This window comes from Podarcis pityusensis (genome assembly GCF_964106645.2).
Source record: "Podarcis pityusensis genome assembly, chromosome: 8".
Taxonomy (NCBI): Eukaryota; Metazoa; Chordata; class Lepidosauria; order Squamata; family Lacertidae; genus Podarcis; species Podarcis pityusensis.
This window is the reverse complement of record NC_138033.1, coordinates 17776083-17800075: the sequence shown is the minus strand read 5'-3', so window position 1 is coordinate 17800075 and position 23993 is coordinate 17776083. Positions and strand designations below refer to the sequence as shown.

Genomic DNA, 23993 nt, shown 5'->3' with positions numbered 1-23993 from the left:
ATATGTGAAGCAGAGCTGGTGAAATGTTTGGCCGAGGAAGAGGGTGTGTGGCTTGGTTAGAGTCCTGAGAGCCTGAGGTTCCCCACCCCTGATGTAAACAACAGCAGGCTTCTATCTCCAATAATGGGCTCTGCCTTCACAGCAGAAATTGGGAGGGTGTCAGCATGTGCAGCAGCAGCAGAAATCCCGCGGGGATGGTGAATTTCAAGATCCATCTCCATCTCTCCGTGAGCCATATTCCCAGCAACAACCCTGTCTGGGATTAAAGGCGTTAGCAGAAAATGTTGCAGGAAATGATGGCACTGAGCAGCACAGGCAGAATGGTGAAGGAGGGTGCAGTGCAGCTTCTGGCAGCCAGCCGGAGCCCTGCAGAGAGGAAGAGATGGTTATCAATCAGCTTCCCTGTCCAGTTACTGGCAGATCATTTGAGACAAGCCTCGCAGGGGACTACTGCTGCATCGCACTTAGAAAGTGCTTCGGAAAGTACAAAGTGTTTCGGGTCCACCTAGGCGTATGTTTTGACAGGAGTGTTTGACAAATGCAGCTGTGATTTGTTTTAACAGCACTTTAACACCTAGGCTTCTTAATTAACCACAGTTAAAACCACAGTTAAAACGTTAAGTTAAGTTAAGTTAAAGTTAAGTTTCCCAAATTTCTGTGTCTTTACAACTGAAGCCAACCTATATCAAAGGCTCGGGTTTTAAAGTTTTGCATTCACAGTTTGAATGACAAAATGGCAAAGCTGAATACTTGCAGATTTTCTTTTTGGTTCAAGCCACAATGCTGTGCTCTCCTAAGATAGGGTTGTGATACGTCCAGAATTTTCCAGACGTACTGCAGTCGGCAGCAGTGTCCGGGTGGAAATTGGCAATATGTTTGGGGAAATATGGATGTAGGGCAGTGCCATTTTTGCAATTTTCCTTAAAAATGCCTCAAAAAAGTGATTTTGCAAAAATAATAATAAAATGCAATAACTTTGAGCAAAACTAAAAAATAAAAAAAAGCTGTCCGGATTTTCACTGTTTGAACGCTATCCTAAGCTGTAAGATGAACTCCTGTCACTAATGAACATTGTTAATGCTATGTCTGCTTGCAGGAAATGGAAATTACACACCTGCTGGGTTATTTAAAATCAACAAGCTGCATTTCTTTGGCACACAAACACCCCAGAATTATTATTATTAATTCAATGTATTAAATCAAACTTTCTGTTCCTCATGTTCCTTGCTGAATTAATCTAATTTACAACTTGGGTAAGAAAACAGCAGCACCCCCGCCCTGCCCCACAGTCATGGGAGAGGCAGAAAGATTCTTTTAGCGTTGTTTGTGAGAAGAGGCAATGCCAGACGGGGCCCAGGTGCCTGAGCCTTTGTGCCGAGAGGAAAGTGTCTTGCCTTGATCAAGAGAATCATCATATCTCAAGACAGGGCCAGCTGAGACAATGCCCGATGGAGGCTTCCTTCCAGCAATCGCAGGGCCTGGCTTGTCACAATTCTGAAAGAAGGGGAGGAAATGGGACCTTATTGTTTTGTCTAGAGGATTCTGCATAGGTTAGCTCTGTAGTCTCAGCACTCCCGTGGGTACCAAGATGACAGTCAGGCTAATTTCCCAGCCCATTGCCAGTCTGTTTTCTGTCCAGGTTGATGCAGGTATATCAGGATCATATCTAGATTTTAACACAAGTCAAGATCGCCTGGGTAATTTTCCACCTCTCTGATCTTAATCTCTCTCCAGATGAGGCTATGAGGGCTACCACCAGCTCTCAAAGCTGTTGCCTTGGCCTGATCTGACTCAGAAACCTTGACCCTGTGTCAGCATGCAACATCCTTGGGCAGTTGCCAAGGCCCCAGACTCCCAACAGGTAACCACTGCTGATGCCTGCCCTAGGTACTCCTTTAACCGGCACTCCATTCTGAGCACTGGAATCACTCAGCTGCCATTTAAATGCCCTTGATGTTTTCCAGGGAACTATGAGAAACTGACCACCGTTTTGATTTCCCACAATACCCCAGAATGACACTATGGTGGGGGCATTGTGGGAAACTTAAATGGTTCTATAGGAGTGGAAAGAACTCTGCTTCCGCCGCCAGGTAAGTCCACAACACCAGGGCAACCCATTGGCATGGGAGGGGCCCACTATGGCCCCGCTCAAACCTGGAGCCAGCCTTGTTAGCGGTTCCTCCTTCTACTTTTCCTAACTCACCACGGTGCACCTGGCGGTAAGGAAGCTGCAGAGGCGGATACGACAGTGCAGGTACACTTCCTCCAAATCTGGGATGAAGGCAAAGACATTGAAGGAGAAATGGCCAGTGAGGGACACGGCATCCTTTTCAACTACCACGGTGCCGTCTCGAGGGTTTGGACACCTGCAATGAGAAGGTGGCATAGGGCAAAGGATTGAGAGTTGCAGGGGCCTGGTGAGACCAAGGGCTTGTTCACCTGTGCAAGTTTATCACTCGTTTGACTGAAGCATCAAACGACAACTCGCAGGTGCGAAAGACCCTTCACAAGACTTTCATGTCCATCCAGGGTCATCACAACGATCTTCCATTAAGACAGTCCTGACATTCAGCTAGGAGTCGCTGAGTGTTGACTGATCATCGGCTGAGAAATCACATTAGGCTGGTTCACGTAGAGGCGTTTTCATACTTGATCTCTGCAACTTCAAGGAATGATGGGCAAAGGGGCGCTGGAGATGTTGCACCACATTTTCTGAGACCCAGGCCTTAATAAGGAGCATTTTCATCCCTTTCATCCCTTGGGCTGTGTTTTCCTTCCCCATAAATTTTATACGCAGGAGCCAGAAAGGGATCAAGACCACAACAAGGATAGGGAGGAGAGAGTCTTTAACCCTTTGGTCTGAATTGGAACTGCAGCTCCCCTTTGCAGTGGGAAGGGAGCTCTCTGCATTGAAGACATCAGGTGTGTACAGGCCCAGATTGGGGGGGGGGGGGGTGCCATATGGGCCACTTGGCCTGGGCCTCCGATTCCAAAGGGGGCCTCGGTCAGCATATTTATCTATATTTTCCATTTTGTCTTTATATGCAGACATGGTTCAAGCCTTGAAATAAAATTATTTGTCAGCATAACTTTTGTGAAAAAAATTTATATACTTTCTTATTTATAAGACTTCAGTTATCCCCAGGGTAAAAAAAAGGGGAAGACACATTATCTATCTGTGGAGGGATCAGTTTCTGATCAGGATCATAGTGGGGGCAAGAGTTTAAGACTCCCCCCTCCCTGCCCAGAATGTTATCCACCCAGTTTGAGGTCTCTATAGCAACTACTTATATGTTTTGTTTTAAGAAAAACAGTCACGCAGGGACTAAATATATGAATAACATCATTTCTAGTTTGATCCTCAGTTAAGAGAATATTCAAGTTAGGTTCTTGTCTTGCTACACTGCAGTCCCTCTACTTCTCCCCTTCTTAATACATACAGTGGTACCTCGGGTTACAGACACTTTAGGTTACAGACTCCGCTAACCCAGAAATATTACCTCGGGTTAAGAACTTTGCTTCAGGATGAGAACAGAAATCGTGTGGCGGCAGCGCGGCAGCAGTGGGAGGCCCCATTAGCTAAAATGGTGCCTCAGGTTAAGAACAGTTTCAGGTTAAGAATGGACCTCCAGAACGAATTAAGTTCTTAACCCGAGGTACCACTGTATTCAGCTTGAATGCTGTGGCTTTCTTCTCTAGCTGCCCTTTCATGCCAGGTGTCCTGGTCCTCAGTCCATGGTGGATGTCTAAAAGGCATCAACAGCCAAACCCAAGTATCCTCCCGATTCTCAACCCCTGTTCTCCAGTGCTATGAATTCTCTCTTCTCCTTGCCTGTCTCCTCCAGTTAGTAAGCCTTGTTCCCTTTCGAGCAGACCACACAAACAGGAAGAGGCAAGCAGCTTACTGGTTGGTGATGATATCCCACCGAATGCTGGAGGAGGCGTCTTTGTCCGGTGTGGCCCAGCACGACGACAAGGTCAGTACAAAGCGGGTGGCGTCTGCCCCCGAGATGCTGATGCCCACATAGGCCCTGTGATTGACAGTGAGCAGGATAGGGCTCTGGGTGAAGGGCCGGCTGTACTGAGGGTCTTGGTACAAAGTCATGGTGGTCTGGTAGCTCCCTTGGCCGGAGGTGAGAGTGGTGTTAATGATGCTATCAAAGGGGTAAAACATAAGAGAGTTACAATGCTTTTGTTTTGGAGCAAGCAACAGGGCAGCATGGCACTTTCTTGGGCTCAGGAAGAGGACTGATGGGAGATGAAGAGTGAGGAAGAAGAAAGATTTGGAAAGCAGGAGGTTGGAAGGACACAAGAGCAATGTTTTGAGGGTGGGAAAACTCTGCTTGGCCTTTGTTGGAGTCAAGAGTACTGAACTGGGAGGCCTTCAGTCTGGTCCAGAAGGTAGATTCTTAGAGGAATGCAAAGGTACCTAAATTTGAAGCGAATAAGAGCAAAGGAACAAAGAACTTTGGAGCCAACATGGTGAACCTAGGTAAAAGGCCTGGAGTATTTGAAGCCATGTGAGTGGAAGAGGCACAGAAAGGCTTCCACAATTGAAAGATGCATGCAAGGAAAGATGGGGAGGAGCACAGCGAGAGGATACAAAGACAGCTCTCTGCAGGGGACCAGGTGCTGCTGGAGCCAACGCTGGAAAGATGCAAATATTACGAGGATGTGAAATCCTGCATTGGGGCATTTGGCTTCTCTGTCCTGTCCTTCCGGCTGAACTCACTCCTGGATGGGATGGATGGCAGATGTCAGTGAAAGGTTGATGTTCAGCGGGTAGGCGCAGGAGAAGCGCAGGAAGAGAAAGCGATCCCTGCTGATCACCCCTCCGTAGGTGTTCTCCACACGGCCCTCCACTGCATTGAAGTAGATGGCATGGGTTGTGTTGATCTGGAAATAATGCAAGGAAAGAACTTTGTGAGGCCCACTGCAACATAAGCGGACACAGAGGGCAGATTTTCCTTTCTTGCTTTGGCAGTGTCCCTCCTCCCAGTCTCCAGGAGTCTGGAAATAATACCGACATCTCCCTTAGTGTAAGCCAGTTAGGTATCAGAGGCTAAAGGCACAGGTAAAGGACCCCTGACAGTTAAGTCCAGTCGCGAACGACTCTGGGGTTGTGGCGCTCATCTCGCTTTACTGGCCGAGGGAGCTGACGTTTGTCCGCAGACAGTTTTTCTGGGTCATGTGGCCAGCACGACTAAACCGCTTCTGGCAAAACCAGAGCAGCACACAAAAACGCCATTTACTTTCCCGCCATTTATCTACTTGCACTTTGACGTGCTTTCGAGCTGCTGGGTTGGCAGGAGCAGGGACCGAGCCACGGTAGCTCACCCCATCGCGGGGATTTGAACCACCGACCTTCCGATCGGCAGGTCCTAGGCTCAGTGGTTTAGACCACAGCGCTACCTGCCAGAATCTTGCTTTTTAGGAGGCCTATTTGAGGCGGGATCATAGCGCACTGGTACACACAGAAAGTACCAGGGTCACAACATCTCTGGTTAAAAGGATCAGATAGCAGGAAATGGTATAGACCAGGCATTTCCAACTCCAAAGAGACTGTGATCTACTCCAAGTATAAAAAAACTGGCAGTGATCTACCCATTGTCATTGGAGGGAGGAGGAGCGTGCGTGGGGTGGGTGGATTGCTTTTTTTAGGAGTGAAGTGCCCAGAGTTGTAATCTTTTGGGGGAAGGAGTTTTTTTAGCTTTCCCCCCATAACTTTTTGTACACAATAAGCATCCTGCGATCTACTAGGATCAGCCAGGGATCTACCGGTAGATCACAATCTACTGGTTGGACATCCCTGGTATAGACATAGGAAACTGACTTCTGCTTATATTATTTGCTCATCTCATCTGTCTACTCTGATGGCAAGCAGCTTTCTAGCATCTCAGTCAGGCAGAGATATTTTGCATAACCTTGCTGCTACCTATTTCAGCAGAGAGGCTTTTTTTTACTGGAGCAGCAGCTGCATGTTGGGATATCTGTCAAGTGTTTCTTCATGAGTGGGGTGGGGAGAGGGGAGGCTTTATGCTGGATAATTCTCCCCACCTCCATTGTGGTCCCACAGGTCTTCTGCACAGTATCAAAGTAGAAGAGGAGCCTGTCTCCGACAAGCGTGCCAGCGCAGGTGGGATCTGCCAAATGCAGTTCCTCGGCGGGGAATCCATCGGCGAAGAGTAGGCAGCGCGAGAGAGACACGGCACTGTTGCTGCCACCGCATGTCAACCGGTAATCTGGAGGGAGAAAAGGAATTTGGCAGCCTGGCCCTGTTTCTGACAGCTGGGTTGTTGCAGGTGACAGCTGATGATATTGTTACTGGAGCTGGAGCCCCCCAGCGTGTGGCCAGACGAGGGCCACTCTGGGATGGTCGGGACCCACACATGCGGCCCTCGGTTTGACGGCACTGCACCAGGGGTATGTGTGAATACTGACATTATGTAACACTTCGTGTTTCAAAAGCAAATGCAAAGACAAAAAGGGAAAAGCTGTGGTTCTTGTTTACCATAAGAAGCCCGTTTGGCAGGGCTATAATCTCTGTGGCAGAAGCAGCCCCATTTCCCGTTCTGCTCGCCGCACCATTCATTCTCTTCGCATGCCAAGTCAAGGCAGGGGTCCGTTGCGGCTAGAGAAAGAGAAACAGGTTTAGCTGCAGGAATCAGTGGTGGTCTTAGGTAATTGCAGACTCTGAACTTCACACAGAGGGGTCTTTTTGGATCATAGTATGCATTACTTTCCTTGCTTCACAAAGTGGTAAGCCAGACCTGGGTGGATGTGTGGGGGGGGGGGGGGGGACTTGCTTATACTGCTGAATGGGGCCTTCTACCTTTGCTCCAAAGTCTTCTCCTGATGGTTCCACATCCTGAGGAACCCCCTCTATTCCTGTGAGCTTGTGTGTATTGAAGAAGCAGGGGGATGGGGGTGTTGAAACTACGCAAGCTACAGAGAGGAACATTTCAAATGTTTACAGTTTTTAAAGATACCACACACACAGAGTTACACACACACACACCTCTGGCCAGTGATTTAAATATCATGATGCTCATTATCTTTTGTGATTGCTGAGGGAGAAAGGCAAGGCAAGTCACAGAATGCTGATAAACATTCCAGCCTCTGGGGTGGAAGTGAAAGCCACTTTGGCTGTAGGGGAAATCTCAATAGGGCCCAAGGATTAGAATGCAGCCCACCATCTGACAATGGTTAGTCATCCCCTGCTCTGAGGAAGTCTGAGAGCTCAGGGACACAGAAAGTAGAGGAAGTCTGTCAGCAGCAGCACTAACAGAAGAAATAATGAGCCTCGCACCTGCACAGCAGATTTTCCGAGGATTGGTTTTTACCTACATTTAATTACCCTGTGTAGTCACCAAGGTTGGTTTTCCATCCCTTTCTAGTTAATAGACTTGGGGTGCTTCCAAAAAACCTCTCTAAGAAGTATTGGTCTTGTTTTGTTTGAAGGGAGATCAGATAATGTCCACCATTTATTTATTCAGCATTCATTCTGATTTGTTTGTGGGGAGGTTAGATGAAGTTGCATCAAAGCTAGTATTACCCCAGACTTTCCAGTGTATTTTCCCGTCACTTTTCTTGTTGCAAAAAGTCTGAACATTTGGAAAGTGGATAAGACCTCCCGATCTGCTATAATTTCACAACCTGAATTTGCCAGTTTGTAACTGAATCCCACACGAAAAGAGTGAGAATCTGGAAGCCCCTTTAACCCCAGTTGCCCCCAAGATGGACAGGCAGCTGATGAAATTGGAACTCACGGCACCGGGCAGCTGTTCTCCAGCCACTGACGTGAACCCCATTAAGAAGACACCGTTCCTCGTAAGCGCTGAGGGCCACACACAACATGCCATTAGCCACCCCATAGTGGCACAAGTCATATAAGCAGGACAAATAAAAAGGAGAAGGGTCCACATGCCAGTGGCACTCAGCAAATGGTCCTGATTTGTTAATCAGGACCCCACAGACCTCTTCATATTCCTGGGGATCTTTGCATGGCTCTAGTGCTACAGTGTCATCCAAGCACCTGAAAAGTAAAGACAGGGGGTTTTAGTCCCAGCAGATGCCTTTCTGTGGTCACCAGCCAGAGTTGGACATGAAAAGGAAAGAGCCTAGGCAAACCTTGGGCTTCCATGTAAATTACATTGGCATTGTGGGACAAGCATGTTGGTTCTATGAGGCTGGTTAAGTTTAATTAATGCACGAAGGGGTTAACACCATAGAGGAAGCTGTCCTGCCAGGCTTCGCTATGTCACTTCCCTTCGGGAGGAAACTGGTAATCCAGCTCAGTGTGTGAAGAGGTTTGAGCTAGTTGCTCCAGTTCAGCCACATGGCTCTCACTAGCCGCTCTTGAGTTGCTATACCAATAATTTAGGAACTTTCACCATTTTGGAACTAAGCTAAGTTTTACTGCCTATGAAACTTTTTCTGAATGCTCTATAGAAAAGCACATGAATCTGACCTTTGAAGAGTTTGTAAGTACAATAAACCATTTTTAACTTACCAAACACATGGTCCTTTCCTATGCTGGAGGAAGTAGAAAACTTTGAAGGATATTTTAAAATGCGCATTTTCTATGCTTTATCTTGCTGGATATTTTGTGATTTTAAATCCCTGCTGGAATCTTCTCCCCAAAAAGTACTTGCCCCAAATTTGGATCTTGACAACCAGGAATCCTCTCTCTCTCTCTCTCTCTCTCTCTCTCTCTCTCTCTCTCTCTCTCTATTGCCCCAACATACATTATGTTGTTCTGTTCATTTCAGTGCAAAGGGAATACAAGGCAAATAGGGGTAATGTAATCAATTACGTATTACTTGATTTAAAGCAGCAGTTTTAATGTATTTTTAATCTTTGTTGGAAGCCGCCCAGAGTGGCTGGGGAAACCCAGCCGGATGGGTGGAGTATAAATAAATCATCATCATCATTAATCATATTCGCCAGGTATATTTTCATTTTGCACTTCGGACAACTAAGCAAACACTGGCCATTTCCACTTATGTTTCCATTTTCACTGGAATTCTCAGACATCTTTACTTCAGTGTGACCAAGAGAAAAGCTTTGTTAGCATCCATTTTACTTCCTACTAATCTTGTTCAGAGGTCATGGTTTAAAACAGACTCAAGCTAAATAAGCCATCTCTGCTACATGTGATTTGAAGTTGGCTTATTTTGAAACTGACTTGAGAAATGCTGGCTGTGCTGAACCATTTGGTGGCTTGAGCTGAATGCTGAGGACGGGCTCAGTGCAGCTCACCTGAACACTCTTATTGCCTGTGCCTTACGCTACACCACACCTTGCTGAGCAGAGAGAGAAAATTTATGGGAATAGATATTCTGTACATTGCTACCCTCACACCAAGGCATCAGCGTTCATCGGACTGTGAAGATGATGCCACGAAAAGACCAACAAAGTGTTAAACGCTGCAATATCGACCCCTCTTACCCCATTGGGCTTGTATCTGTTTTCCAGGCATTCCCAAACTGCAAGTCATTCTGGGCTCTGCTTCCATCAGGCAGGACTTTATCGTCTCTACGGATGCCGTTGAAATTCCCACACATTCCACACAGTTTCCCCTGATATTCTGGTCCCGCATGGATAAAGAGTGTGTGGCGGCCGTTGTACTGGATCTCCACACTGGCTACTGTTTTTATTGTCACAATGTTTTTGACCTTGGAAATAGCACCCAGGGCTCCCAGGCTGTGGGGTAGTTGCACTCTTTCCTGGTTGACCTGTGATTGAGGCAGTAAGCATATCAAATGTGTCAGAGAAAGGTTTGTGGCCACCTGTGATCATTTTACAACAAAGTACAGATTTCGTCATTCAGTTCAATTGCACTGAAATTGTTTCCCAGGACCTCATTGTAATTGTGATTTATTAAAGCAAGCTTCTTTCCCAGCTTTCCATCTGATAAGTGCCTAAGGTAGCTGACGATAGGAGTGTGTCTAAAAGGAAAACTAACCCGTAACAATTTGAATTTTTTAATTAAAAAAACACTGACACAAAATGCAATTGCAAAGGCAGCTAAAACGAAATTCAAGCGGGGCACTAAATAAAATACCAAATCTGACTAAGCAGATAAATAAAATGGTGCCAGCATAAAGTAGCCTTAAGGAGGTGGTGGAAAACCAACAAGGGTGAGATGGGCAGGAAATGCCACCTAAGTAATTCTGTCACCATTGGGCAATTGCTGTTCCCGATACCAAACTCTGACATCATTTTTATTGCATTTTCTGTAAGCAGTTTTGAGAGCCTGTGGAGAATATAAAGCAGGATAAAAGCATTTCCACCCCCCCCCCAAATAACTATGCACCATATCCAGAAATCTTTCACGTACCTCTGCTGTTTGGTCACTCCCTAGGATTATATGAAAGCTCAGCGTTTCATTCTTCAGCCAGACTTCCACTCGGCTCACAAAAGACACCTGAGGGTTTCCCTGGTGCCTGTTCTCTGCAACAACCCGGTAGAAGAAGGGAGGGGAGGGGTGGCAAGTCCTGGAGATCTCATAGGCGCAAGTGCCCTGGAAATGCACCACAGCCCCATCAAAGGTGAAGTAGTGAGGGTCCCCAGTGACTGTGCAGGTTCCCCACCGTGTATGGCAGCCTAGCTTCCCATTCTTTGCAGCACACTTCTGGCCGAGGTTACAGCTGGCTGGGACACAGCGGAAGTCGGAAGGGCCGTCACAGATGCACCTCTCACGGCAACCAGGGAGCCAGACCCGCTCCCCAATCTGCAAGCATAATGGGAGGTTGTGAGCTGAAAGACTTGCCACAGATATTAATGGTGCACAACTTGAAGTGACTGGATGCAAAACAACAACAACCCTGATTCCTTTTGGAATAAACGTTGCCTGGACCCTTTGTTCGATTCAAAACTTTAATTGCAGAACTTTCTTCAAAACAGAACATAAACATCAAAGACACACCCAAGTTGTTCCGTACAATGCAGTGGTACCTTGGTACTCAAACTCCTTGGTTCCCAAACGCCAAAAACCCCGAAGTAACTGTTCCGGTTTTCAAACATTTTTCGGAGGGCTAATGTCCGATGTGGCTGTCGGCAATTGTTTCCGGGGCTCCTGCACCAATCAGAAGATGCACCTTGGTTTTTGAACATTTCGGAAGTCAAACGGCCTTCCGGAATGGATTAGGTTCAGCGCTTTTGATTTTGCTATTTATTTTGCGTTTTTGTTTTTGAGGCTTTTTCGTTTTGATTTTTGGTGACTGTGTGGAACGCAGTTCAGCTACTGATTGATTGACTGTGTGACTGCGGAAATGGATAAAAGTCCCCCATCCAAACAATGACTATCATCAGTGTAAGAATTTTTTAAAAAATCATCTACAATACTATCTTATTTATTTTATAATACAGTACATTGATTATTGCTTTCATTTTATGGATCAATGGTCTCGTTAGATAGTAAAATTCATGTTAAATTGCTGTTTTAGGGATTGTTTTTAAAAGTCTGGAACGGAATAATTTGTTTTGCATTACTTTCTATGGGAAAGCGCGCCTTGGTCTTGGAACACTTTGGTTTTGGAATGGACTTCCGGAACGGATTAAGTTTGAGAACCAAGATACCACTGTATCTTGTGCTGTCCAGCACAGGTTCAGCATCTTAGAATTCCAAACAGACCTGGAAGCAGAGGTCACTCTCTTTCCTAAAGCCTCCATTTTGCTTGGAGCTGTTTTCTTTCCCTTCAGGAGACTCTTTCACACATTTCTATTCCCACTAATCCTGGGAACAAAGGACTAGAGCCACAACCCTTCCAAGATGGCAGATTTGCAATTCAATAGCCTCCCATGTGATCTAAAGTTAAACACTCCCATGTTAGCTAGCAGAGAACAACAACAATTAATTATCAACCCATGAAGGAGCCCAGAGAACTTAGTACACTCCAGTGGAATTTCCCCATGTTGAAACTTTTCAGCAACACACACAGGCACTCTCAATTTCAGGGTCAATTATACAATTGTACTTAACAACATATGGCCACTGTAAAGCTGTGTCTACTCAGTGAGAGGGCACTCAGCAGAATGCCCTCTGGTGGGCTTCCTTGTTTATGCTGGTGTCCTCCCAGTGGACTAATGAAGCACCAGTTCTCCTCCAATCAGTACCAGGCAACTGCCATTTTAGTTTACTACAGTGTCCCAGATATAAGCATCACTCCAGAGCACTGTAGGTAAATGGGAGCCATTTGAGGATTAAGGGCAGCAGGGAGAGAAAAAGCCCGTTGTGGCTACATTATGGCTACATACACTGGAAAGCAGGGGTGTGGACCCTCACCTTATAATGCATCCCTTTGTGCACACAGCCACACTGCTCTTCTGGGATGCATCTGTCTCCACTGCGCAGGTACCCTCTGTCACAGAAACACCCTTCAATGCACATAGGAAGGCAGTGGGGCTTAATCCAAGCACTGAAGCAGACGTCCTGGCAGGGAGGCCCACAGAGCTCGTAGTGGCTATTGGCAGGGCAGTCAATGCCTGCTCAGGAACGAAGAGACATGGAATGAGAAGCAGAGTGCCATGAAGGGAGGGGAAGTCCCAAAGCACAGGTGGGAAACCTCAGACACAAGGGGCCAAATTCAGCCTTTTAGGTCTCTCTCTCTCTCTCTCTCTCTCTCTCTCTCTCTCTCTCTCTCCCCCCCCCCCCCTTGGAACTCTCTCCAGGCCTCACCCCTCACCAGCCCTGTTGTGCACCCTCTCCTTGAGTGTTCTTGCCTGGCTGGCATGTGTCCTTGAACTTAGAGTTGGAAGTGACCCAAGGGTCTTCTAGTCCAATGCCCTGCAATACAGAAATCTCAGCTAAAGCGTCCTCATGCTTTCATAATACCTCCTGCTTGTTTGGATGGAGGACAGAAAAAAAGGGGGGTGCTTATCCATATTATGAAGATCACAGGCCCCAGACCAAGTGCTTGTTAGCCTGTTTGATATTCTTGCCCTGGTCAAAACAGTCTCAATCTCCATTGTCATGGGGGGGGGGGGGACGACAAATAAAGTGCAAGCGTAAGTATAGATACTATTGACTGTTTTTCAGTCTTTCTGCAGACCACCTGAATCACTCTTCTTGTAGAAGAAGAGTTTGGATTTGATATCCCGCTTTATCACTACCCGAAGGGGTCTCAAAGCAGCTAACATTCTCCTCTCCCTTTCTCCCCCACAACAAACACTCTGTGAGGTGAGTGGGGCTGAGAGACTTCAAAGAAGTGTGACTAGCCCAAGGTCACCCAGCAGCTGCATGTGGAGGAGTGGGGAAGCGAACCCAGTTCACCAGATTGCGAGACTACCGCTCTTAACCACTATACCACACTGGCTCCCAGTAGAACACCAGTAGTCCACGGATCACAATTTGAGAACTCTTGGTTTTAAGCCTAATTTGTTACAGAAAAACAATACATCACATTAGCTATACTGCAGTCCAAACTGTGAGGCAGAAGTGGATTTGGCCTACCACAGAAAGTCTCTCTCCTCCAAGGTGAGATGGTAACATTGGCTCTCTGGCAAGCCATTGCGTATGTCTGAATGGACCGGCACAAGGTGTTGTTGTCCCTGACAGAGAGATGAAAGTAAAAGATGCAGTCGGTCAGATAAGGCTCTGGATCAACTTGGGAGTGGCAAGAAGCAAACGGCCCATCTGGATTCTGGATGATCCAGCACATAGATTTTGACCAGATGAGATCAACCATGGGGTTAGAGGCACGAGATCGATCGAGGTCAGCAAAATGCAACGTGTTTTTTGTTGTGGAGCTATTTTTCAATGGGAAATCATCACCAACAGCTCCATTAAAGTTCCCACACAGCCCGCAGGTCTGGCCTTGGTATTGAGGGGGAAGTGTGACAAGGAGACCGTGGTCCAGGTCATAGATCACCGTTAGCCCAAAGTCTGCTTTTAAAGTTGTGTAAAAGCCATGCTGATAAATGGCAGTTCCCAGGGCCTGGATTTGCACTGGGAGGTTTAAAGCCACGCCGTCAATCTGTATGAAAGGAAACGACAAAAGCAGGTTAGTCCTGACAACAGAAACCTCAATGGCCAAACTACGCAGAGTGAAGATGGGTCAGGGATTCCCAATTACCACATCTTTGCTGCAAAGTGGCCATGGAGAAGGGATTTTGCAGCAGAGATACATCCAATGTGGGCATGTGCTTAACCCTTTCCCCACCACCTTTCTACTGCGGCTGCAACCATGTCCCTTGCAACAAGCCACGGCCCTCCTCTTAGCACAGCACATAGCATATGTGGGAAGCTCCATCAGGATAATCTGAGCATTTTGCAGCAGAGGAACAACGGTTGGGGTTCACAGCGGCAAAGAAGCTGAGCAACAAATGACAAAGTTCCTGGTTTGAATCTCCCCTCTGTCACAAACTCATGAGGGAAGCCACTCTCTCTCTCTCAGCTTCAGTCATCCCATCTTTTGTATGGGGAATAATGACACTGACTTGCCTTACATTAAGACCAGCTAACCGCTGCCCTAATCCAGGCCTAACCTGTCTGCCTCCCCATGGACATTTGTCTCTGCCCACCCCAATTTTTATGGTGGTAGCAAAAAAAGGGACACTTAGGGAAGACATGGTCTAGGGGTGGGAGGTGCCTAAATCTATCTGCCCAACTCAGCCCTGCATCCTGATGAGGACGCAAACCATTCCATCCTTGGTCATCAGACTGATCATTTGAGAAGCATGGAAGGGCCAATCACATCCCTCCTCCTCTTCTTCCCCCTTCTCTTATTAGAACACTGCCCACTGATAAGGGGAGGCTGTGAGTAATTTGTGTGCCCAGCATGTCTGTATGTTATGTGTATGTCTAGTGTTGTCAAAAGTTGCTGGTCTCCAGGCTGATGGAGTGGTCCTCCCGTGTCCTTTCTGATTCCTCCTCTGCTACAACCTGATGCCAAGGCTGCAGCCCTATGACAGCTGAAAGGGCTGGGGAAGGAAGAGTTTTGGATTTGATATCCCGCCTTTCACTCCCTTTAAGGAGTCTCAAAGCGGCTAACATTCTCCTTTTCCCTTCCTCCCCCACAACAAACACTTTGTGAGGTGAGTGAGGCTGAGAGACTTCAGAGAAGTGTGACTGGCCCAAGGTCACCCAGCAGCTGCATGTGGAGGAGTGGGGAAGCGAACCCGGTTTCACCAGATTACGAGACAACCGCTCTTAACCACTACACCACACTGGCTTCTTAGCTGAGTCGCTGGTGGACCTGCATCTCTTCTCTCCCCTCCTTCGCACACTGACTTTTCTGCTCTGCCAAGTCTGGGGATGAGTTTAGGCAGAAGTTCAACACATGCCTGGGCCTTTCTTGTTTAACCTCCAACATGGCTCCTATGTTCTTACCTTGACAGTACCCTGGTGTTCTCTCTGCAGAGATATCTGTGTATTGTTCGCTAGCACAAGCACTTCTGATATCACAGGTAAAGGATTTCCAGCCACATTCTCTGTCTTCACCTCAACTCTAAAAGATGGCAAGGACTCCGGTGCCCCACACAGTTCAACCACGACAGTCGTGGAGGCACCATGGAAACCATAATGCCGCCCATCAAAGGTGATGTAGCTGAGAAACCCAGAAACCCGACAGGTACCGTCTGACAATGGGTGACACCCGTACACCCCATTCTGGCTACCGCAAAACTGCCCGGGGCTGCACAAGGACTCTGCACCACCAACAGCATGGACTGATTCGTCACACCAGTATATCTTATGGCAATTCTCTCCTTCCTGGAAGAATGCTTCCCCTTTTAGGTAGTATCGGCCCTTGTAGCTGCAGCCGCACTGCTCCCGAAGCACACAGGTGGTGCCACTCAGCACTGAGCCAGGTTCACACTGGCATTCTTCTAAACAGGCAGGTGAGAAACTCCTGGGCACAGGTGGTTGTGAGCAAGAAGCGGGGGAAGCAGTTCCACAGAGCACGTAGTTGCTATTCGATGGGCAGGTCAGCTCTGAAAGACACACACAGTGCAACACTTCCAGCAATGTTAAAGAAACATATATAAGAACATATGAAGCTGACTTATACTGAGTCAGACCACTGGTCCATCTAATCTCAGTATTGTTGACACCAAATGGCAGCAGCTGTCCAGGATTTTCAGACAGAGGACCTGGAGATGCTGGAGACTGAAACTGGAGATGTGCATGCAAAGCGGATGTTCTATCACTGAGCTATGTCTCTTCCCCATTTAGGGAATATTCTCCATGAAGGAGAGATAGGTAAAATAAGAAAAATGGGAGGAAACTTCCATTCCAGCTGTTGACGATGCAACAAGACACCTTAAAATTCTACTTTTTGGAGTCTCACTTACCACAGCCGACAATCTTCCTCCATGGCTGAATGATGATGCCCTGAACCTGACACTGCCAAGCATAACTCTGAAGGGCCATGCACAGGGTCTTATGGCTGCCCTGAGTGGCACACAGGTCTTTCACACAGGTCTCCATGTGTATTTGAGGATCTGCAAGGTCGTGGCATTCTTTAAAGGGTCCGTTTTGATCGCTAATCATTCCACAGTGGCCTTGAGATCTGAACTGGGCTGCCTCGGTTTCGGTGCATAAGGACGGGAGCCCAACCACTGTGCAGTGGAAAGGGGAGTTGGCATCCTTCCAGCTGTTGCCAAAAGCAAGGGCATCCTGAGCCAAGGAGCCGTTGGGGGTCCTGAAGTCATCGTGGTGGTTTCCATTGAAATCTCCACCAAGGCCGCAGAGGGACTCGGAATAGGTTTCGGGAACAGAAACGGACACATAGTAAGACCAGTCGTAGGAAATGGAGAGGCCAAAATCAGTCTGGATGATGATGGATGAGCCTCTGAAGTAGGCGTTGATCTTCCCTGATGCAAGAGTGAGGGGCAGGTTTGCCAGAAGGCCATTTACCTAGGACAAAAGGGTGATGCCAGAAACCTTTAGGAACTACTGAGACCCCCGTGCCGACCACAATTACCCCCATGCTGACTGGTGCATTTTGTTTTTTTAAAAAAATTAAATTTTATTAAATGTTACAAAAAAGAAAGAAAAGAAAGAAATAGAAACAATACATAAACATACATAAAAACATTTTATCTACACAATTTTCCAGAATGCAAACTAGAAAAGAAGAAAGACAAAAGATAAAAGGAAGAAACAAGAAAAAAAATGAAAAGAAAAAATACTTTTCATAATCAATTTCATAACTGATTAATTGATAATTGACTGGTGTGATTTTTAATATACTGAAATCATTGCTCATTTTAGTTTACTATTTTCATATTCATTCCTTAAGCTGCCATTCTACAAGAATTGGCAACCTTTCGGATATTGCCGGGCTTCCCATTCTGATTCACTTTATTGCTGCATGGAGGGGCATTCCTGAGCTGAAGTGCAATGAAAGAAAAAGACAGCCCACACACCCTCTGCCCTGAGCATATATGGTATGAAAAGCGACAGGATTGCAGCAGGCCATTATGGGACATGCACCAATGGAAAAGCAACAAGCACACCCACCCCAAAATGTCTGCAGCCACAAACAGTATTAAAAAGAGGATGGTGTATTACCTGATGCTATCATGAGCACAAATCATCACGAAGGCACAAGGAAAAGGACAACTGCAGGGGCCCTGAGATGCCATATCTACATCTTACTATGCAATGGGGCAGCCACTTTTTCAGACATACATGACTACTGCTGTTACTTCCAGTTTTGACCTATGCATGACAACTAAGGCTGCAATCTTTTAATGCACTTACCAGGAATGCGATGGGACTTACTGCTAAGTGAGCATGCTTAACATTCTGCTGCATGTTTGTCAATGAGCAGCTCCTTTAATTGTGACCTCCTCTCCATCCCCTCTTGGGACAGGAAGACACCTGAAACGCTTGCTAAATTTAGATGGCGATGATTCCTCAAACATCCTGCAGGCTTGCGAAAATTGGCTGTATAGGCAGAGTGTATTTGTGTACGAGCGTGCCAAGCTAGTGATTCTTTGGGGATTCCAGGTTCTCTACTGATCAGTTCTGCAGTGTTCTCTGGGGTGTGTGTGAGGTTCTTCCAAGCTTGCAAAAAGTTCTCCTTACCTGCACTTTGCCTTCTTGCCCTCCTGCTACAGCAATGTGTTCCCCATAGACATCCAGCTCTATCCGTCTGGTCCAAGATGCTGCGATGGAGCCCATGTGTTCGTTGGTCACATGGATGGTGAAAGCAGGAAGCTGGCTGGGAGGGCCGCAGTACCTAGTGAGTGTGTACCTGCAGACGCCTCGATAATCAAATGCAACTCCATCAAATGTGATATAGTGGAGGTAACCGAATGCCCACATAGTGCCGTATTTCACAGGGTGACAGCCCCGGATGCCGTCTATGGTTCTGCATCTCTCTAGAGGCCCACAGGTGTGGTCCCAACATTCCATGGGATGGCCAGGCTGCTTGCAGGAGCATTTCCTGCTGCAGGTGTCTGTCAGGATCACCTCTTCGCCCACCTGATAGCTGTGGCCATTTAGCCTGCAGCCACACTCTTCCAAGGGCACGCAGACTCCAAACTTCAAAACATGGCCTTCTCTGCAGAAACAACCTGCCACACATGACTTGGAGCACTGGGCAGAAGCATTGAGGTTGGCGCAACTGGCAGGGCAGGCTGTGCCACAGAAATCATAGTAAGTGTTGGCCGGGCAGGCAATTTCTAGGGTAAAAGAAAACAAGTAACTCCAAAAGAAGAGGACATGGCTGCCTTGCTGCCACCAAACAAAGAGACAACCACAACGTTATTTTGCAACCCTGGTTGGCAACTTAAGTCAAAATAGATGCAAGGGAGCTGTGATTTGGTCTTTCCTTCCTCCCCAAACATTTAAAGGCAGCCACAGAAGCACTCATCCACACTTATCGAAGCTGTATTCCCTGCGAAAACCTGCTCTTTACAACTGAATCAGAGCAAATGACTATCCGCGGAAAACCTGAATTGCCATTCAGCGTTAAAGATGATGTTTTCTGGGGAAAGCAGCAAGGCAAAACAAAAACACTTGCACCCAGACCAGGAAAACACATATTTGTGCCTAGAAAGCACGGGGCAAAAGGTAAATGTGTACAAGTCCTAATTTCAACTGATTTAATCTGGATCCATATTTTTCTTTTTTAATGATATTTTTTCTGCAAAAAGAAGAAGAAAGAGGGGAAATAAGTAATTCAAGCTCCTCCTCCCCCTGCTGTGGGAACAGAATCTGACACTAGGGCAATTCTATTGGGGGGTGGTAATTAGTGAAATATTTGTCCCTTATCCCCCAGGTGAAATACCATGCTATAAATGTTAGTTCTACAGAGCAAAGCCTTTGAAATTAATGAACATGACTAACGCCCATTAATGTAAGTGCATTTACTCTGAGTAAAACCTAGCTGGATATCATCCTAAACATTTAACTAAAGATGGCAGGAAGCTTTGCTGAATAGAAATTACTTGTGAGAATAAATATTGTGTAGGAGGATCTCGTCTATTAGAAAGGGCATTTCTTCATAATGCTGCTGGGGATCCCCTCTTGCGTATCCAACATAGCGGTCCGTTTGGTGGTTGGGCAAATTCCTATCAGTACTCGGATATGGATATTGAAGATCCATTATTGGCTAAAGCTTATTTTCTTCCCAGTTGGGCTGGCACCTTTAACCTTATTAGATACCTACCAATCCAAATGGAAAGCTACACTGCTGGAAAAGCTTAAAGGCTTGGGGATCCCACAGCAGACCCTGATAGCGACAGGCTTCGAGAAAGCTAGGACTACAATTCGCCAGCGTATCTGGGACGTAGAATTACAATGCCACATGAGCAAGATGATCAAACATCCAGCAATAAGGGACCATGGGAGAGGTTTCTCTCCAGCTAACTATCTGTCAGGTCTTCAGGTACCCAAATACAGACGGTCTTTTACCCTCGCCAGATTCAACGTTCTCCCTTCTGCCTTACTTCAGGGCAGATTTGAGGGTAAACCATACACAGCACGGGTCTGCCCTTGTGGCTCGTTGGAAGTTGAGACTGCTTCACATGTACTATTACGTTGTCGTCTTTATGAGGATATACGTTTGACTTTTATTACACCTGTTTTGCAAAAGTCCAGGAAAGAATCGGAACACCATAGTTTAAAACTACTGCTAGAGGACAAGAATCCCAAGACTACATTAAATGTAGCCAAATTCTGTGCGTCTGCAATTAATCGCAGGAAGCAAGTGGTATCCCATAATGACCAAACCCCTAAATGTTAATTACAGGGGGCACGCTAATAATTAATTTTAATTTTTTATATTTAAATCCTTGTTATATTCATATTGTCCTCTGTATTTCTGATTTTTATTTTATTTTTTTGTGATCTGTGATATTGTGTGTGTTGATGCTGGTCTGTGACCGTATTAATAATAATAAATTCATTCATTCATAATGCAGCACTGAGGACACAAACCTCTTCAGGCACACGGGCATACTTGGAGTTTTGAGTAAGTGCTTTGGGCACCAATCACAAAATGGCTGCCAATGGGGATGTGCCACAAAAAACGGGCTGCTGTAGGGGCATGGTGTAACACAAATGTTGTAACCTTTCCTCATAGGGGAGAAAAAGAGACGGTGAGAGATGGAGGAGCTGTGTGTGTGTGTGTGTGTGTGTGTGTGTGTGTGTGAGTGCTGCAAACTTCACTTCTCATTTTTGGCTTTTGCCAGAAATGGCTCTCCCCCTGCCCCAAGTCCTGGCATGCAGCTCCAAACAGATTACCCCTGTGGGAATGTGGCTCACAACAGAAAAGCTCTCCTGAACTAAAGGCATAGAAATGAACGTGTGCACATTTGCACATTATAAGTGGTGACGTCATAGATAGCTCAAGAGGAACCATGCTCACCACACTTAAGTTCTTTCCTCCAGTTTGGCACCGTCACTCCCAGCATCTCACACATCTCTTCATAAGCTTCTATGGCTCCACAGAGCATGAGATTGCCTGGTCCGAACCGGCAGAGGTCATAGATGCAGGATTCATAATAAGAAGCTGGATCCTCATGCCAGTGACACTCTGAGAAAGGCCCAGAGCGATCTCTTAGAATCCCACACATTTGCTCAAACTCTTGCTGCTTTACGCAAGGCTCAAATCCTCCGGTGTCGTTTCTGCACCTGAAAGTGTGAGTAGCGGTTAACTGGAATTACTGTGCATTCAGAAATTCTGTACAAAACTCCACAGATCAACCCAAACAGGCAAGATTTAAGCCACATTCAAAATTGGGCTCTGGTGAATCTCCAGAGGAGTTTTATGAAATCTCCCCAATTCCAAAACTTCCAAGCAGGACAACAGCTCCTTTCCAATATCCAGTAATGCCCAATCCTCCTCAAGTGCCTATTTTTGGCTAGGAAAAGAAGAGATTGACAGCCGTCACTTATACTAATAGCAAGTGGAAGTGATGAATTACCGTATTTTTTGCTCTATAAGATGCACCAGACCACAAGACGCACCTAGTTTTTGGAGGAGGAAAACAAGAAAAAAAATATTCTGAATCTCAGAAGCCAGAACAGCAAGAGCAGCAATCCCTCTTGCTGTTCTGGCTTCTGGGATAGCCGTGCAGCCTGCATTCGCTCCATAAGACGCACACACATTTCCCCTTACTTTTTAGGATGGAAAAAGTGAGTCTTATAGAGCAAAAAATATTGTATATTGCTGTAGCCAAAACGCAAAGGCCCAAAAAGGAGGCACCAGCATACTTAGTGGAACCTCAAGATATACAGTAGTAGAAAAATTCTTAAGGCAGACAATCCAATGAGGAATAAGCATGTTCAGGGACCACATAATGCCTGTTGTGTGAGGAATGGAAAGGGGAATGGAGTATCTAATAAAGGGCATGACTGTCTAGCACACTGAACAAGAGCACTCTGCTCTGCAAGGTTCCACTGCAGGTCCCCATTGTGAACACTAATTCTGAAATGGTGTGGACCATTCTCCCTGAAACCAATCAGAGAATGCTGTTTCTCAGCAGAGACAGATGCACATAAATTTAGTGGTCAGGCTGCTATGGAAACACATTCATCATATTCATGAAAAGATGCCAAGTGCAAGGGAAAGCACATATTTCTGTTTTGTAGCAGATTTGCATAGAGCTGATCGACTTGCTCATTTATCAGTCATGAAGCCATCTCCACACCCTTCCATGAAATAGTGTTTGGTTTTTTAAGCAAACAAGCAATAGAGTAGAAAAAATATAAAAAAAATTAAAAAGCCAGACATTTTAAGTAGATAAGCAAGTGAACACTTATGACCAGCCCAAGACTAATTGCTGCCTGAGGCAAAGGATAATATGACACCTGATCCATGTACAGAAACTGACCAGGCTTAGGAAGCACAGGGAGGCCACGTGTCACACAGATCAGTCCTCCAACATTTCCCCATCACTTCCCACCCACCAACATCTGCTGCCTAATGGAAGGATCATAGGACCAGTGGCGAGAAGGAAAACAAAGCAGACAGTCAGACTGGAAAATGGGGGATAACAGTCTGCATTTGATTCAGATGCAGGAATGCATGAGGAGCAAAGGCAGTTGAAGAGCATGTACTGCAGCAAAGAAAGCCCTCATCAGCTCCTGTTTCCATGCACGTGTGAATGCACCAGCACCACCATAAATGGCGAAGGAAAGATGAAGGGTATAAACGTACTCTGAGGGGCTTCTGTCCGACATCCAAGCGTTGCCGAACTCCGCATCGTTCTTGGCTTTCTTGCCATCAGGCAAGACCTTATCATCCCCGCGGATGCTGTTGAAGTTCCCACACATCCCGTGCAGCTTTCCCCAGTATTCTGGGCCTACACGGACAAACAAAGCATGGCGGCCATTGTACTGGATCTCCAGATTGGGGGGCGCTCTCAAAGTCACCACGTTCCTCCTTTGCGTGATGTTGGCCAACTGCTTCAGCTCTGTTGGCAAGGGGGTCTGCCTCCCATCAACCTGAAAAGGGAACGGAAGTCCAATGGGAACCAGGAAATAACTGTAGTGTCCAGAGGGGAAATTGTGGGTTACAACATCACAAAGCAAGGACCAAGGAGGACGCCTCTCCCACGGTGGGAGACACATGCCAGACTGTTGAAACAGGCGCTGCTTGCAATTGCTGGCACTGCTTCTTCCTAGACTTCTCCACCCCCACCTCTGGGTGGTAAAAGTAGGTGGGCACCACAATGGTCCTCAGCAGCTATCAGGATTTGGAGGCAAATTCACAAGAATATAGGCAGATTCAAAAAGATCTCAAGAAAATGGGCCCTGGGAATTAACCCTCCACATATTTGTGTTTTTTTTTTATAAGATATTTATTGAAGTTTTCAAGATATTACAAAACACACACAAAAAAGAAAATACAAAATAAAAATATTTAAAAACAATTCCTTCCTTCCATTACTTAACCTTCATTTGCTTAGTTCCAGGACCTCCTCACACCTCCCTTTTTTGTATTCCAGTTCAATTATTTCATTCAGCAAATCCCTCCCCTCTTTATGTATCCTAATGATTAATTATAAAGTATTGTATTTTTGGATTTTTACATATTAATAATCTATTATATCATATTCCTTGTAACCTTTCAGCTAAAGTTCACTTAGTTTCTATCCAACATCATTCTAACATTCATTAATTTTACAATATTTCTGTAGATAGTCTTTAAACTTTTTCCAATCTTCCTCCATCGACTCTTCTCCCTGGTCTCGGATTCTGCCAGTCATTTCCGCCAATTCCATATAGTCCATCACCTTCATCTGCCATTCTTCCAAGGTGGGTAGATCTTGTGTCTTCTAATACTTTGCAATGAGTATTCTTGCTGCTGTTGTGGCATACATAAAGAAAGTTCTGTCCCTCTTTGGCACCAGTTGGCCGACTATGCCCAAGAGAAAGGCCTCTGGTTTCTTCAAGAAGGTATATTTAAATACCTTTTTCAATTCATTATATATCATCTCCCAGAAAGCCTTAATCTTTGGGCACGTCCACCAAAGGTGAAAGAAAGTACCTTCATTCTCTTTACATTTCCAACATTTATTATCGGGCGCAT

At 46.1% G+C, this 23993-nt stretch overlaps 2 protein-coding genes across 2 annotated transcripts in view; both read right to left on the bottom strand.

Annotated features, from left to right (window-relative positions):
- Positions 1-1024: 1024 nt before the first annotated feature.
- Positions 1025-17764, bottom strand: LOC308483135 (alpha-tectorin-like; the record flags this gene model as incomplete). Its single annotated transcript, XM_081016720.1, has 14 exons — positions 1025-1494; positions 2204-2366; positions 3906-4154; positions 4733-4896; positions 6058-6242; positions 6512-6631; positions 7770-8035; positions 9451-9737; positions 10343-10735; positions 12290-12489; positions 13457-13979; positions 15335-15936; positions 16297-16861; positions 17711-17764. 14 exons carry the CDS (start codon positions 17762-17764, stop codon positions 1315-1317), a joined length of 3951 nt encoding a protein of 1316 aa, XP_080872846.1. The 3' UTR covers positions 1025-1314.
- Positions 17284-23993, bottom strand: part of LOC308483134 (IgGFc-binding protein-like) — a gene marked incomplete at its 5' end in the record, with an annotated part of 44950 nt that continues 38240 nt past the window's right edge. The window contains 3 exons of the mRNA XM_081016719.1: positions 17284-18636; positions 20826-21091; positions 22620-22906. Coding sequence (XP_080872845.1) covers positions 17972-18636; positions 20826-21091; positions 22620-22906 — 1218 coding nt within the window. The 3' untranslated portion in view covers positions 17284-17971. The remainder of the gene's footprint in view (positions 18637-20825; positions 21092-22619; positions 22907-23993) is intronic.